Source organism: Gigantopelta aegis, chromosome 5, assembly GCF_016097555.1.
Source record: "Gigantopelta aegis isolate Gae_Host chromosome 5, Gae_host_genome, whole genome shotgun sequence".
Taxonomy (NCBI): Eukaryota; Metazoa; Mollusca; class Gastropoda; order Neomphalida; family Peltospiridae; genus Gigantopelta; species Gigantopelta aegis.
In genome coordinates, this window is record NC_054703.1 from 40040915 (window position 1) to 40059584 (window position 18670).

The following is an 18670-nucleotide window of genomic DNA, read 5'->3' on the forward strand; positions in this document are numbered from 1 at the left end:
GGGGGTCCATATTGGGGGGACCAACCCACACATGTATGTATGTATGTATTTGATTTTATAAAAATTAATAGGTGTTGTTGTGGGGGGGGGGTTGGGGTTGGGGGTGGGGGTATAAAGGTTTCATTGGAGGACATGGCCTCTGTGGGCCACCCTCTCTACGCCACTGCATCCGCCCCTGACAGGCACAATTTGGGGGTTTATTTAATGCATGTTAGTGTACTTTGAAATAATGTGGATGCCTTTGATTTCTTTCTCTTTTTTATTAAATTTTTTTCATTATTATTTATTTATTTATTTATTTATTGCAACCGCCTTCCTTTCTGAGATAATTATGCAACTGCGACGTTAAGTTACGAAAATTGCCGGAAACGTTCCCTTAAAAACGTTGCGTGACGTCAACAATGCTTTAACGTTTTAATTAATATATGCTTATTGATGTCAACGCGATACGACGCACATACTTCGAAAGATAGTTTTAACTTCAAAAATGTGTGAATGGAGTCGCTGTTTGACACTTTATCCAGAGGGGGGCATCACACAGGTCCCGTGTCTTTTTTAATTACTTTAAAACAAATTAATCCATATTTAACATTCAATAGCCGATCATTAATTATAATAAATCAATGCGCCCTAGTAAACATAAGTGTACGAGTCCCCCCTCCCCTCCCCCTCCCCTCCCCACTCCCCCTCCCCCACTCCCCCTCCCCTCCCCCTCCCCCCCCGAGTGTTGAAGCAAAACCTCAAATTCGGGCAAAAATTAAGAGATATTCGGGAAGAATGTGCTAACATGAGACCTTTTTACCATGTATTTGCATCATTCTACCTTCAAAATTAGTTGTAATCCATGTAAAAGTGCGTTGTGATTCGTTTGCAACCTTATAATAGCTGTTTGGTAGTAATGCTAATATGAATACATGTTGTTATCTTGATTCAGTAATTTTAGTTCAGGTAAAACTAGTCTCTCCCCCCCCCCCCCCCCTTACAAAAATGGGAGTCCGTACACATATGCTAGTGGTGCAGGGCCGTACCCTGATCAAAATCCGGGGGGGGGGGGGGGCACTATACTTTTTTTTATAAACAAATGAAATACTGTATAAATTAAACCCTGAGACATACACATCTCAGGCTTTAATTTGTATAGTGTTTCATTTGTTTGTAAAAAGTAGTGCCCCACCCCACCCCATCCCCCCCACCCAACCCCACCCCCCGGAGTTTGATCAGGGTACGGACCTGAATTAAGTATCTAAATTTGAAAACAGTTAGAAACGTTGCCCTCTTTCGTGTTCACTGGAGGGCGCTTCACTTTTGTTTACTAGAATGGATGTTTTATGTCCACATTGTTGATTTTTTTTTTTACCTTAACTAATTGCAATCTATTTTGTTTCACGTATCGTAGCTGAAAAATGAAGAATTGTATTTCCGTAAATATCGTATTTGTGTTTTTCCCGTTAAGTGAACGTATTTTGGGACGTCGATGGTACATTTAATTAGTAGGTAACAGACTATATCTGAACAGGTAATATAATTAATCGGTCCGCATATCACAGTACCTACACAGTCCGAGCAACAGCCCTAAAATACTCTGAATATCGTATCCGTTTCCTTTATGGGTGACCCAGGTTGTTGGGTAGGTTTATTTAATCAATTAGGGTATTTTAAATACGTTTTGTGCTTATATGAACTTTAACTAGTGTTCATATGTAACGCCAGGTTTAAACAAATGACATCACTTGTTCGTGTTGGTTATTTTTGACCAAAAACATCAATTTTATTTTACGATATTATAATCGTAAGAGTAGACCGTTGGATCGGACTGGTCGTTACTGTGGTTACTAGTCATTTCGTACCAAAGTCATTTCGTACCATAGTCATTTCGTACAATAGTCGTTTCGTACCATAGTGTTTTGGTCATATATTTATTGTGACCTTTGTTTATTTTTTAAAACCATTATCCGTTTGTTTATATCGAACACACAATTTTCGTGAGTAATTAATGGGTTTTTTTCTGAGATCGGCTTGTCTTAGAAGATCTTGATATGTATTCTAACACAAAGTGCTCGTTGGTAATTAATATAACGATGAACGGAAACGTGAGTAGATAAAAGTAATATATCATCTTTTTCTTGTTCTTTCTTTCTTAATTAAGGGGTTGGGCTTCAATATAGGGTATAATATCCGCCCGGTCCTTTCCATTATTTTTAGTTAGGGTTAGGGTTTAAGGTTAGGGTTGGGGTTGGGGTTAGGGAAGGGGAGGGGGACCGGGCGGATATTTTTCCATGCCAGCAGGAACTTTGGCTACTGTTAGGGACACCCAAACTGGACTGGTCAGCTAGACTGATATGGACTGAGGGTGAGGTAACCCTAACAGATACCTCGAGTGCTGAAATCAGAGGTATTGGGCCACACGGCACACTCCAAGAGACCACAGTACCATGCATCAACAGCTATTATGACTACATATAACAATAGTCTATATTTGATGTTAAATACCTTTACAACAATCATTTTGATTTCCAGTTTGCTGGTAACAAATATTTAACATATTGATCAACATGTTTATGATGTTAAATATTTGTTATCACAAGACAAGATAGACAAGATAGACAAGATATTTATTCAGTTATTGAGGCCACATGACCAAGATAACTACTTTTAAAAACAAATTAATTGTGCGTTACGTGTGTACAAATTTACAATACATGTATAGTCAATTTAAACTGGCAGATTTCTTTTTAAAAACAAGGCTATTCCTTTAATACACTTTATATTTTGGGTGGAAATCAATAAATTAAATATTTCTCTTGAAGGAGTTACTACTAAAAGAAAATGATATTCATCTTCCACTTGATTGAGATTACACTTTAAACAGATTGTTTCATTTCTTTCTATTACTGGATTATATCTGCTTTTCTGTACTTTTAATTTATGTGACAAACACCTAAATTTAGAAACAATTCTCAAGAGATCTTTGTATTGTGACAAATATATTATATACTTTTCTGTTTCTAAAAGAGATTTATAAGAAGAATATGTCTGTAAAAAATGGGAAGAGTTAATTTTATCATGCCAGTGTTGAAAATGAATGTCTTTACATCTCTGTACAAAGCTGGACATAAATAATTTGATATTGCCACATTCTTGAGCAATCCAAACATAAGAAAACCCTGTTTGAAACAACAATGTTCTTACATGTCACATTGTGATACCCAATTAATTTTACCAGTTTCATCATGACATTTCAACATATCATAACAAGCTTTTGGATATCTGGATGAATCCATATATAACAATTTACACCAATATTTTATACAATTGCTAAAGTATTTCACACACAAATGATCTCTGCCTATTTCCCCAAGTACAGCATTTGATGATACTCTCTTTGAAACTCCTAAAAAACTTTTTAACAAAATACTTTGTACTTTTTCAGTAGATTCTCAGTAAGTAAATATCCATATTTCAGTGCCATATAATAAAATAGCTATTTTAGTATCAAATATATTCTGGACAATACTATATGATAATGTAGGGTATTTCTTGAATAAAGTAAAAATAGGAAAACAGGCTTTTCTCGCTTGAATAGATAGTCTCGCAAGCCTTAGACCATTTCAAATGAGAAGAGAATATTATACCAAGATACTTACAATATGACACAGTTGTTAATTGACTGCCCTTATAAAACCACTTCTCATTACGTCTTAAGTACCCACCATTTCTAAATACAATTATATTAGATTTATCAACATTAACTTCTAATCCCCATTTTACACAAATCTTATTTAATACATCAAGCTTTTTTTGCAAACCTATTACTGTATCATCAATAAGTACACCATCATCAGCAAAGAGAAGCATTAATATATCATTAATATTTTCATTCACAAAAATTCCTCTAAGATTACTATTATTCATCTTATTTATAAATTCATTAATAAAAATTAAAACTGGGCTTAACATACACCCTTGACGGACACCACTAGATGTTATAAGGGATATGTCCTAACATTCTTTACTCTAACACAAGCCTTTACTTTTTCATACATATCTTTTAAAATGTTAAACATTTTACCTTGAATACCCTCATATGCAACACATACAGTAACTTTTTCCTATCTGCCAAGTCAAAAGCTTTGCGAAGATCAATAAAAGCAACATAAAATCTATGTCTAGGCTTTCTAAGATATTTTTGACACAATGCCTGAAGTGTAAATATATGATCTATTGTGGAGTAATCATTTCTGAAACCTGCCTGTGCTTCATGGATAATATTATCAAATTCAAGCCATGTCCTAATGCCTAATTTCTAAAATAGAAGTAAATAATTTTCCAATAATAATAATATTTAATAACGAAATACCTCTAAAGTTATTTGGATCTGTAATATCTCCTTTCTTAAACAATGGAATAATTAAGCCCACATTCCAAGAATCTGGGAATGTACCACTATTTACAACAGAATTAAATAACATCCTTCGATATGGTATAATAAATAATGCATTCTTAAAAAACTCTGACGGCACACCATCCACACCTGGGCATTTACCTAACTTAAGTGATTTTATAGCACTTCTTACTTCTTCATGATTAATAGCATCAAAGGTAGAATTAAATGTAATGCAGTCAACACAATCAACAGGGTCATGATTAATAATAAAATCGTTTACCTCATCATCAAAAGATGAACCATGACAAACACTAGGATTAAGCAAGGTTTTAAAATATGAATGACACTTTTCTAGAGATATGCTTGATTGGCTACTTTTGCAAAATAATAGCGACGTTACCTTTTTCCAGAATGTTTGACCATCCTTTTCTTTAACAGCAAAATCAATATCATTAATAATACTTTGGTTATACAACATTTTCTTATTGTTACATAATTTTCGAAAAAAATGCTTAACATTATTATAAGCAGTCACATTTGATTTAATTGGGCACTTTCTGAGCATATTTAATAAGCGATATTTATTTTGTTTAGCTTCACAACAATCTCTATCAAACCCAACAGATTGTCCTACATTATGTTCCTTTATAATAATGGAAGATCTACACTTCATATGGTCTCCAGCAAAACACAATAAATCAATTAATGAATCAGAGGCACTATTTACATCTATATCCACTAAGTGATCAAATGAATCAAAGACAACCTGTGCCCTATCCGAGTGAAGCATTTGTTGAAATGTTTGAAAACTATCATCAGACCACTTATATCTAACTACTGGTTCTGTAACTACCACTTCTGGCACAATACACTTACTATGGTCAGTTCGGTAAATGTTAAAACACAGGAAACTGGGTGATGATCTGACTCAGTTCTAGAATGTACTGTCATATCATTTACTAAATTAAATATAGATGAAGAAACAATAAAATAATCAACCAGACTTGTTCCGTTATTGCTAATACATGTAAATGAACCATGTTTATCTCCAGGTTTCCTGCCATTTACAACATAAATCCCATACACCTTACACATTTCTAGTAGAGTTAAACCAAACTTATTAACAGTTAAATCTTGTGAAAATCTAGGTTCACAAAATGTTTCTATTATATACATCTCTCCGAGATTTAACTGGTCTATTTCATCTTCATGTTCCACAATATATTCTTCATTTAAACCAATACGAGCATTAAAGTCCCCTGTTAACATTATGTCAATGTCAAAGTCATTTTCTGTTCTAATACAGGATAATTTCGCTTCAAGTTCATCTATCCCATTACTATCTTTACTCATACATGTACATAGGAGAACGTTCTGGCAAAATATATACACATCCTAGAATAAAAGATATATTGTTTACAGATGGGGGACAGAAACAAAAAAATACACAGTTATCCCATTCTTCATGTATTCTAACAAAATATTTAACCAATTCATGTTTAATAAAGACTGCAACACCTCCAGAGTACCTTCCATAAGAAGATTGTCTTAGCAGGTACATAATAACACTTGTACTCTGAAAAAATAGTTTCAAGTTTAAAACAATCATATTGCATAGTTTCTACCAAATTTATTATTTCAAATTGTTGACAGAACTGTAAAAAGTCACCCTGACCAAGTTTAGAATATATGCCCTGTATATTCCAAGTACAAAAATTCCAACTGGTATTTGATTGTACTCTTTCTAATTGCCTTTGTAGTACACCTGTTTTCTGCTGATACATGGCCACGGCCAGCTCACTAACTGACTGTAGTAGCTTCAAGTTGCTCACTGGTATCAATGTTAAGTGTCTGTGTTGAAGGTAGTCCCTGTGGTAAGTTCTCATCCCTGGTCCAATGCTTTCTTGTTACTCTCACTATGGGCTGCATTGTTGCTGCGTCTTGTTCCAATCTGCTGTATTCCATCATCACTGTGAACATAAATCTTGTTGTCGATAATAAATTTATCATATGACAGGTACGAAGTTTTATTTTATTTTCGTGCTTGCACCATAAATGGAATAAGTTCTGCCCTCTCTCTCTCTCCTTACTTTAGCAGTGTAATCATTCATCACCCTATATTTATCACTTTCTTTAAGTTCATATTTAGCTGCCTCAATTACTCTGACTTTATCCTTATAAAAACTGAATTTCACAATAAATGGCTTTGTTTTGTTCTTAGACTTAGCACGATGTGCTCTCTCTCGATAGATAAGGATTCAACATTTTCCATTCCATGTTCAGTCTGTAAAACATTTCTAACAAGATACTCTGTGTCCTCCCATGTCTCATTGGTAGAGCTGTCTAACCCATGTATAATTACATTACTTATCCTACTTTGGGCATCTTGACTGTGTACCATAACCTCTAACTTTAATAACTGTTTCTTAAGTTCATGATTTTCTGCTCTCAGTTGTTCAAAATCTTCTTTAAGTTCATCTCGAATCGTATCAATTTTTTTGTTTTAACCTTGTATATCAGCCCGTATTGCTTTAAGCAAATCAGCGGTGTTTTCGTGGTCATTACTGTACACAACATTATCGCCTTACACATCATTAGAGAACCGCAAAGTAGACTGTCTAATGGTCATTGATCTAACAGCAGTACCCCTTCCTTGATCTAACAGCAGTACCCCTTCATTGATCTAACAGCAGTACCCCTTCCTTGATATCGAGGGCCAGGATTTAGTTCTATGTCGCCACATGTTTCATGTAAACGTGATATGTAGGGTATATCAAAATAGTCAGCTGAAATATTTCCACCGAACCTACATGAGTCTGCTTTACACCACAACAAAGCGACATTACCTTGTTCGTCTCCCCCACACACTGGCACAGGAAGAAACATTACGCTTACATGGATAGCGAGGTTCAAAATGAGAAAAAGTTTAAAGTTTCGCATCAAAAACGAACCCATAATGCGTAATTCTCTCTTTCCATCTTTTCACTGCTCTGGGTTGCTGAAAACACCCAATCCTTCCTCTCCAGTTGTCAACAGTATCGCCCATATTGAGAGCATATTGAGTTATCAGCGAAGTGGAAAATGATCGTTGTAAAAGTATTTAACTTCAAACTAGTGACTACAGCAAGACACCTACATAATGAACAGGAACAGTGCTGTCGGGTTTCTGTCTGTAGTATGTGTATTTTTGGTTACTATGTAAAATACTTACCGATGAACTCGAAAATTATCAGTGCAGTAGTATCTAACGTCAAACATATAGCCCTATATTTTAGGGTTATATAGACAATAAACAACTTAACCAGATATTATCAAATTTATGTCCCGAGTGAAATAATTTTCACTTGTAACGAGGGACATAAATTTGATAATAACTGGTACCCGAGTTTGCAATTCTATTTATTTAATTACCCCAGCTATTTGGCATATTGTTTTAAGTCTTTATTTTTGATATACATCATTTCATTTCATTTCAACTTGATTTCCCTACTTATATCCAATTACGGTTCAAGCACGTTGTCCTGAGCACACACACACCTCAGCTATCTGGGCTGTCTGTCTAGGACAGTGTGTTAGTGGTTAGTGAGAGAGAAGAGGATGTGGTGATCTCACACCTATCCATTGAGTCATTAGAACTCGCTCTGAAATATTTGTCTACCCAGTGGTAGGCACTAGTTCTGTTTTTGTTATAGAAAGAAAGAAATGTTTATTTACGGGTATATGGCGTCAGACACATAGTTAAGGACCACACAGATTTTGAGAGGAAACCCGCTTTCGCCACTTCATGGGCTACTCTTTCCGATTAGCAGCAAGGGATCTTTTATTTGTGTTTCCCACAGGCAGGATAGCACAAACCATAGCCTTTGTTGAACCAGTTATGGATCACTGGTCGGTGCAAGTGGTTTACACCTACCCATTGAGCCTTGCTCACTCAGGGTTTGGAGTCGGTATCTGGATTAAAAATCCCATGCCTCGACTGGGATCCGAACCCAGTACCTACCAGCCTGTTGACCGATGGCCTAACCACGACGCCACCGAGACCGGTATTTTTGTTTTGTTATAGAGTTATCTCTGACTGAGAGAGATATTACAATTGTCCCAGTGTCCATCTAGTTATCGAAAGGCAGTGTATTCGGGCTATGATGCCTTCAGTTGTACAACCCCTGGTTTCATGTTAGTTTTATCATTTACTGGTTTCATTTCAGTATCTCTTCATTCTACAACTTTGGAGATACATCAGAAAATATCCACGCTGTTTTCAGAGGAGCCTGTAAGGAAACGTAGACATTTTGCTATGAATTAAACACTTCAAAACTTTGACTGTAACTCGTCTGTATAACTTTTGACATATACTTTAGGAAATATCCACGCTGGCTTTGGAAGAGCCTGTAATGAAACTAGACATTTTGCTATGAATTAAACACTTCAAAACTTTGACTGAAACTCGTCTGTATAACTTGGGAGATATATCAGAAAGTATCCACGCTGGTTTCAGAAAAGCCTTAAGGAAATGTTGCTATTGAATTAAACACCTCAAAACGTTGACTGAAGATCCTTGGTGTGGTAAGCAATGTCATCATCCAGTGACCAGGCATGTGTCGAACGTGAAGTCTCATCAAACTGTATTGAACGCAACTCTAATTTAAACATCCATGTACAAGCACAGACCGATAGTGAGAAGCGTTTCCAATGTGGAATGTGCTTCAGATGTTTTTCAAGAAAGAGTACCATCAAGATGCACATGAGGACTCACGGTGACGCAAGACCATTTCAGTGTGAAGTGTGCAAGAAGTGTTTTCGGTGGGGTCATAACTTGAAGCAGCATATGATGGTCCACACTGGTGCTAAACCTTTCCAATGTGATGTGTGTGCAAAATATTTCTCCAGCAAATTCCACTTGAAGATTCATAAATTAGTTCACACTGGTGATAAACCTTACAAATGTGATGTCTGCGAAACAGGCTTCTCATTGCCCGGGAGGTTACGTCGACACGCGTTACTGCACAGTGGTGTTAAGGATTTCAAGTGCGAGTTGTGTGGGAATGCTTTCTCGCAGAGTGCTGGCCTGATTTCTCACATGAAGACACACACACGCGACAAAGCGTTCAAGTGTGAGATCTGCAAAAGGGAGTACACACGCAGCTCGTACTTGAAGCAACACATGTTGATTCACGACCACGGGAACGACTTCGAGTGTGTGGTGTGCGCAGAACGCTTCACGCAGCATTCCCATCTGAGACAGCATTATGTTGCTTCACACTGGTGTTAAAGACTTAAATATGATGGGGGTTGGGTAGGATGTAACCCAGTGGTAAAGTGCTCGCTTGATGCGCTGTCGGTCTGGCATCGATCCCTGTCGATGGACCTATTGGGCTCATTCCAGCCAGGGCACCACGACTGGTATACCAAAGGCCGTGGTATGTGTTATCCTGTCTGTGGGATGGTGTATATAAAAGATCCTTTGGGAAAATGTAGCGGGTTTCCTGTGATGACTACGAGTGAGAATTACCAAACGTTTGACATCCAAGGTTGCTTCCCACTGGTGTTAAAGACGTTTAAATGTGATTGGTGGGGGGGGGGGGGGGGGGGGGGGGGGGGGGGGGGGGGGGGGGGGGAGGGGGGGTAGCCCAATGGTAAAACGTCCTTTTGATTCGCTGTTGGTCTGGGATCGATCCCCGTCGGTGGACCTTTTGGGCTATTTCTCGTTCCAGCCAGTGCACCACGACTGGTATATGAAAGGCCGCGCATGGGAGAGCACTCTTAATTTATTTATTTATTTTAATTACGTCATTTTGCCATATGCTTGCCGCCGGTTACATTATATGGCTATGAGACATAAAGGGAAAACATGAATGTGTGGATTGAAATACAATGGCTTGATTTGGTATCCATGTTCAGCACTAAGAATTAAGATGCATAATGCTATTTCACCTTATTCCTTGGGTCTCACTACACAGATCAATTCAGGGTGAGAGTTCATTTATCACGGTCTACTATAGTTCCTAATTGTGACACATGTTATGATTCACATATTCACTTCTAGGAAATGGTGAAGAATTAAAACAATATGTATGTTTAATAATAATGGTAAGCCTTCTGACTGTATTTTGCCCATGTTATTTTGTGATGTTGTGCATTGACCTTTTAGGACATGGGTGTATAGCGCAAGAGACAGCCGGAGTGAATCGGTTAATGAACCACCTTTTCGGACCGGTACTACAGCCAGATGTGGTCATATAGCAAAAAAAAACAGACGGAAATGTTCTCACTTTTGGAGTGAAAATAAATGCTTATATAATGTATGTTCACAATGGTGTATGTTGTTAGTGCCAAAGAGAACCCGTTCTATTGGCAATCTTCGTTTGAAGTTGGGAAATTTAACATGGGTTTCAATGGCAGATGACGTGTAGTGAGATCTTAGTCTACTTATATCTAGTCTGGTACTCGGGTCCGGGTCGAGTTTGACCCTTCAGTAATCGAGTCCAATATTTTGGAGGCCCTACATGTACAATATGTCTTCGTACGTACGAAATTGTTGTATGGTAAAATCCGGGTTAGGCTCCTACATTTCATTTCAACTTATGTTTGTGCTTATATCCAATTAAGGTTCAAGCACGCTGTTCTGGGCACACACCTCGGCTATCTGGGATGTCTTGTCCAGGACAGTGGGTTAGTTGTTAGTTGGTTAGTTAATGAGAGAGACGAGGGTGTAGTGGTCTTACACCTACCCACCGAGTCGTTAAAACTCGCTGTGGGTGGGAGCTGGTACCGGGCTGCTAACTCAGTACCTACCAGCCTTATGTCCGATGGCTTAACCACGACACAGGCCTCGGGCTCCCACAATTAGGACAACATACATATTTGATATGATTTTTACAGATATTGATACTCTAAACAGGACCGTGTGAACAAAATTATTCAGCTTGCTATATATATTTTGGGTTTTCTTATAAGTTTATTTTCTGATAATATTCAATGTCTACACCTGTCTATGTCTGTATCAGATTATTAATAAAGAACTTCTTAATGTTTACGTTTTATGTTTTTAATTTTGAGACCATTTTGTAAATGTTGACTGAAGATACTTTTCTAAATTCTTTTGGGGTGGGTCGTAGACCAATGGTACAGCGCTCGCTCGATCTGGGATCGATTCCCGTCGGTGGACCCATTGGACTATTTCTGGTTCCAGCCAGTGCACCACGACTGGTATATCAAAGGCCGTTGTATGTACTACCTTGTCTGTGGGATGGTGCATACAAAAGATCCCTTGCTGCTAATCGAAAAGAGTAGCCCATGAAGTCGCAACAACGGGTTTCCTCTCAATATCTGTGTAGTCCTTAACCATATAACCGTAAATAAAATGTGTTGAGTGCGTCGTTAATTAAAACATTTCTTTCTTTCAAAATTCTTGTAATCTAATAGAGGGGTTTCACAACTACACTGTTACTGTTACGGATAGTCCAGGGCTTGTAAAAAATGTACAAAATCCACTAGCCATGGGATCTGATTAGAAAACATTTACTAGCCACGATTAAAAATTCCCTAGCCCTACTTTACTTAATACAATTTTACTAATAGTAATAATCGGATATTACATAAAGAGGAACATGGACACTTAAGATTGGTGGGCATTTAACAACTTTTTTCACTAGCCATCGGGCATGGCAATAGTAGTTATTTACTAGCCCAACATTGAATATCACTAGCCATGGGAGTGGGGCTACCATAATCTAGAAGCCGTGTGAATTGTCCCAGCCAGTGCACCATGATCAAAGGCCGTGGCATGTGTTATCCTGTCGGGATGGTCCATATAAAAGATCCCTTGCTGCTAATAGATCTTGCTCAATGTCCTCTAGTGATGTCGTTTAACAAACCAAACCATTTTTAATGTGGTTGGTGACGCCATAAACATTTGCTTCTTGCCTTTTGGGATTAAAAGGCCAGCTAGACAATAAATTTCGTAGCTAATGTATAAATTAAATAATAAATAAATAACACTTGTGAATGCCGCCACCTTTAAGTCACTAATTAACCGTGTCGATCCGCCAAACTAAATAATGATAATGGGCAGAATTTATGAAGCCTGTTGTTGTATTAAAGGGGCAGACCCTAGTGTTTACACGCTAAGGCATATTTTTCATCTAAACCCTAGTTTCAACCCGTAAAAATGGACACTAAGGGCCGATTTCTCGTCGCCGGTTTAAACCTGATTCGCGGTTCAAACTCTGCTAACTAAAATTCTAATTTCTCGTTGCAAATCAAATTTGAATCTTGGATCAAAATCTTCTTGAACCAGGTTCAAGTTAAACCTCCAAATCGGGCGTTTAAGGCCTTGATCCAAGGAAATATGGCGGACGCGGACGTTGACGATATGGAAATAATGCTAGAAAATAGGCGTATATTCAACATACCGCGTGTTTTTAGATTACAGTTTAACCCATTTGATGTATACAGTGACGAAGAATTTTTGCAGCGGTTCCGTTTTACCAAAGAAGGTGTGCATAACTTGGAAATTATCTTTCGTAATCAATTACAACGTATAAAGAGGGGCCATAACATTACACTTATGCAACAACTATTGGTCACTTTGAGGTTTCTTGCAACAGGATCATTTCAAATAGTAGGCCTATGTGCGGATTTAACTTCTATGAGTATAGCAAATGCAAACCGTGCTATCTGTCACACCATTTTAGTCATTGCAGCATGACACAGGGAATACATTATCTGTTTTAACATCTTGTTATAATATAAGTTGTAGAAGCATCACGAGGGGTATATGGTTTTTTATGTACCCTCTGTGTGTTCTTAAAAGAGCACACAGAGGGTACATAAAAAGCCATATACCCCGAGAGATGCTTCTACAACGAATTTATCTTGCCGACATGTTAAACCATATAGCCAAATAATCAAAATAACGCCAGAAAATAATTGTTAACAATTTATTAACGGAGCCGTACCACGCGGACGCGAACGAAACCACTTGCCAGTGACGAAAAATAGTTCCGTCGATAAACGAGTTTTTAACTTCAAATGTTTGTAATACGAAATTGTCTGAAACAGATATTAATAACAAAAATAAAAAACACTTTTTTTTTATTAGAAATGTATGTAGTAAAAAAATAAAAATATTAAAAAAACAAAACAACAACAACAACTGTTGCTAATCGCGCATTAATACAATAACACCACGACCGTAATTAGGTGGCCGAGTTCAACATTGCAGCTTTTAAAAGTATTGAAATAGTGTATTTTATAGTAAAAATAAAATTAATTATGTATACTTGGTTGATTATCAATGTTATTTATAATCTAATTATTGCTTTAGCATTAACTGGGGCGGCTGGAAACTGTTGGAAATTACAGACGGGGTATAAGAGAATTTGGCTCCGCCCACAGGGGGATAAGGGATTTGCCCAACGGCAAACAACCAATGGGATTAAAGAATTTTACATGAAGGCGAGATAAAGTGTTTTTTATTACTTGAATATGCTTTAATGAGTTACTAAAATGTTAGGGTTTTTCTATCCCACGACTGGTATAGACAGAGGCCATGGTATGTGCTGTCCTGTTTGTGGGAAAGTGCATATAAACATATCTTGCTACTAATGGAAACTGTACCGACTTTCGTCTGAAAACGTGTTAGAATTACCAAACGTTTGACATCCAACAGCCGATGATTAATTAATCAGTGTGTTCTAGTGGTGTTGTTAAACAAAACATTTTTTTTATATATCTGGACAATATTGAATATACAGATTGTCTGAAAGTCGGTATGTTTTCTAGAGTATCCAACTATAACTGCAGAATATGAATCAGTTCTCTTTTCTAGCAAAGTCTTTAGAACAATATTATACATCTTTGCTGTTTTGACGCAAGACTCGGCGACTTTTTTCCAGCATCCTTTTAATTGTTTAGTTGTACGATTTAAGGTGCCTTGAATTGCATTGAATTTAGTGGTTATTGTCGTCCACGCACGTTCTATTTCCCTGTTACTTCTGCTGTTTGTTGGGTGTGTTTTTTTATCCTCGACAACATCCCTATGTTCACTAATAATAGAAATAAGTATTTCTCGTTCATATAAGGAATAATTGTTACTACGGGCTGTCATTACTGGCAAAAAGAAACAAAACATGAACATATGAAGGGGTACATGGAATGTCCGCTTCATAGAACAGCCTGGTTTAGTTGAGCGAGATAATGATTTCGTACGTGAAATAGGATTTGAAATGAATCATGGTTTATTATGATCTTGGCTTAGTTGATCTTGACCGAAGGTTTAAACCTAGCTGCTTTGAGCGGTCAACGAGAAATCGGGCGTAAGTTTAGTTAATTTACAAACATGTAACAAATTTGGATACAACAGAGTGAAACAAGAGTATGTGACGCTGAAATATCCTTAAAAAAATAGATCCTTAAAACGCGACTCCATAACCGTTATTTCTCAGACGCACGTGCGTTTTTAAAAATATGAAAACTGCATTTTGTGGTATTAGAAACACCAGGATGACCAGAAACACTTCTGTTATACGGAAATGGATATTATAAGCAATAAAATATAAGGTTTGATTCCAGCGATCATTAACGGCTCTAGTAGTGAAAAACGTGCCTTAGTGTTTAAAAACTAGGGTCTGTCCCTTTAATTTATTTTATGAACTCTAAAATTACGCGTTTTCCATTTCTTACAGTGTCAGTATGCGCTAGTGGTCCGGGTATGCATCTTTCCAACACACTTTTACCGGCCTCGGTGGCGTCGTGGTTAGGCCATCGGTCTACAGGCTGGTAGGTACTGGGTTCGGATCCCAGTCGAGGTATGGGATTTTTAATCCAGATACCGCCTCCAAACCCCGAGTGCTCCGCAAGGCTCAATGGGTAGGTGTAAACCACTTGCACCGACCAGTGATCCACAACTGGTTCAACAAAGGTCATGGTTTGTGCTGTCCTGCCTGTGGGAAGCGCAAATAAAAGATCCATTGCTGCCTGTCGTAAAAGAGTAGCCTATGTGGCGACAGCGGGTTTCCTCTAAAAAACAGTGTCAGAAATGACCATATGTTTGACGTCCAATAGCCGATGATAAGATAAAAAAATCAATGTGCTCTAGTGGCGTCGTTAACTAAAACAAACTTTACTTTCATTCCAACACATATGGCTCATATCCGACTCGAGTTCTTCTTTAAGCATTGTAAATGTATATAGATAAACGCATGTTAGACATTGACAGGCTTTGTAAATGTATATAGATAAACCCATGTTAGACATTGACAGGCTTTGTAAATGTATATAGATAAACGCATGTTAGACATTGACAGGCTTTGTAAATGTATATAGATAAACGCATGTTAGACATTGACAGGCTTTGTAAAGTCGGTCCTTGTTGGTAGGCCCATTGGGCTATTTCTCGTTCCAACTAGTGTACGACGAGCACATACCACGGCTTTTGACCAATTGTGGTGCACTGGCTGGAATGGGAATATTTTTTTTTATAAGGGGGACAGTCATGCTCCTCTAGAATATATTTTCAAAAAAAAAAAAAAAAAATTGTTGAGAAGAGAGGGGTTTCGATGCCCCCCTTCCCCGAAACCCTCCCCCTGCACATGCGCCTGTATTTCTATTTATTTTCGTGCTCAGCTCCAATTAATGTTCCAAGTAACGCTGTCCTGGGCACACATCTCATACATCTGGAGAGTGAGTTAGTGGTTAATGAGAGACAGGTCCGTGTGGAGTGGTGGCCTAAGCCCTACCTACGGAGTCGTTGAATTCGCTCAAGAGTGGGAGCCGGTACCAGGATGCGAACCCAGTACCTTTCAGCCGTACATTATGTCATATGGCTTAACCAGCATGCCTCGTTTCACAGTCTACCAACAGACGGCCATGGTTAGCTTTAGGAACAAGGTCAGGGCTGGCACTAACTATAGGAGTAGGGGTAGGGATATAGGGTTAAAACAGATTTAGGACCAAGGTCAGGGCTGGCACTAACTATAGGAGATGGGGTAGGGATATAGGGGCGAAACGTCCGCCTGCCATTCACAGAGTACAGAAAAAGAAAACACAAAACAAAACAAAACAAATAAATAAATAATAAAACATGAACATTAAGACCAATGCGAACCCGTTAATATTTTAATGAGGGGACCAAGGGTAAATAAAGGCACATGAAAGAGACACTTCAATCCCCCTGCCCCTTCCCCCTCCACGCTACCGATTCCGGTCGGTCTGCTGGTGTTCTCTTGTACTTGCCAGCACGATCCCCTCTTCCATTCACCCAAACCCTTTTCCTGTGCCCAGGACAGGCGTGCGCTACAACAGCTTGTTCTGAATGCACGTAAAGCAATATGACATGACATGACACTTCAATGAAAATTGTAAACAAACTCAAAACAAGTGGGAACTTAAAGGGACACACCCTAGTTACGGCTAGTTGTTAACCATTACGGCGTTGTTTTTCGCTATTAAACCCATTTTTTTCACAAATAAAATTGCACTTTACTTAACGTTTATTATTTAGAATATACATTTCCATTCACCCGAAGTGTTTTTTGGTAATCCTGGTAATCCTGGTGTTTGTAATACCAAAAAATGCATTTTTCGTATTTCTGAAAAACGGACGCACGTTTGAGAAAAAACCGTTGAGCAGACAAGGTCTAATCTATTTTTAGACGGGATATTTCCATTTCAATGTCACAGACGTTAGTATACCACGTGACCGTTATCATTTTGGTTCGGTTTGTTTTCTCGTGCACGGTTCGCGCAATCAACATCCGATTTGTTGTTGTTCATTTGTGAGATTTTTCTTCACAGTTCGTGAACATTTTCAGTAACAATAAAGTTCAGACAAGTAAGTGTCTCAATACAAAACGTTACAAACCCTTATAAGTCCTACGATATCTGGAGAGGGGATACAACCTGGACAGAACAGTTGGAACATGTCCAGGAGGTGAAAAGAACGCACCCCAAGTCTGTGAAATTTGTCGTGACGTAGGCATTGTTGTGCTTCGAGCGACATCTACCGGTGACATCAGAATACAAACTTTCAAAATTATTTCAAGCAATTGGGACATGGGGATTCCCATGGTATTTATCGATATAAAACCTGCTTTTTCACTCCATTTGATAAAAACGTGATCTAAGTGTGTTACAGGTTTGTAGATTAACCAAATTATAATTTATTTTCGCTGGATGGAACTAGGGTGTGCGGCTTTAAAAAGGGTATTGGAAGAGGGGGCAAGTTCCCACTGGCCCCGTCCTTTATTTATATTTATTAATACATACAGATTACCGTGTATTATATATATACTGCATCATCTCAGTATAAACTTATAGAAGAATAGAACTCCAAACCTGTAATATCAGATGTTTATACACACACGCTAACGTAACACAACACACGGGCGTAGGAAGGAAATATTTTATTTAACGACGCACTCAACACATTTTATTTATGGTTATATAGCGTCAGACATATGGTTACGGATCGCTGTCGCCACTTCATGGACTACTCCTTTTGATTAGCAGCAAGGGATCTTTTATAGGCACCATCCCACAGACAGGATAGTACACACCACGGCCTTTGTTACACCAGTTGTGGAGCACTGACTGGAACTTGAAATAGCCCAATGGGTTTACCGACGGGGATTGATCCTAAACCGACTGCGCACCAAGCGAACGCTTTATCACTGGGCTACGTTCCGCCCATCTTCATAAATCAAGGCTAATATTCGTTCCTCGTATTCAGCCTTGATACATGTCGTCAAGAAATAGTGCCACAAAATGCTTAAATTTCATTGGATGCGATGAGATCTGATTGCAACGAATCGCAACGCTCCTTATAGATTCCCTTGTTATTGTAAACAAAGATGGCAGCGTCAGCGTCCGTGGAAACGTGTCGTGTTTGTCACGATATGTAAAAAAAAGAAAAGGTTTCGGCGGTTAATTTTTGATATTGCTTTCAAGATTGTCACATGTTACCGATGCTGTGATTGGTCAGCGATGTCATCGTGTAAGGGACATAATCGGTGTTACACATTTTCTTCCAATAGAGGGCGCTAGTAGTGGATATCAGTAATCTTGACTACATGTATCAAGGCTGAATACGAGGAACGAACATTAGCCTTGATTTATGAAGATGCGTTCCGCCAAAAGTACAAAAACGTGTGGGACACACACACACACACACACACACAAATATATATATAAATATAAAAATAAATATATATATAAACCCTCGCTGCTGCTACAAAGTGTGGGGGGGGGGCACATGCCTCCCCCCCCACCCCCACCCCATCCCCTTCC

The 18670-nt window shown here is 38.2% G+C and overlaps 1 protein-coding gene across 1 annotated transcript; it reads left to right on the plus strand.

The window, feature by feature from the left end:
* The first annotated feature begins 1597 nt into the window (after positions 1-1597).
* Positions 1598-9970, plus strand: LOC121373779 (oocyte zinc finger protein XlCOF15-like). Its single transcript, XM_041500535.1, has 2 exons — positions 1598-1627; positions 8590-9970. The coding sequence occupies exon 2, from the start codon at positions 8955-8957 to the stop codon at positions 9651-9653; it is 699 nt and encodes a 232-aa protein (XP_041356469.1). The 5' UTR covers positions 1598-1627; positions 8590-8954; the 3' UTR covers positions 9654-9970.
* Positions 9971-18670: the final 8700 nt, after the last annotated feature.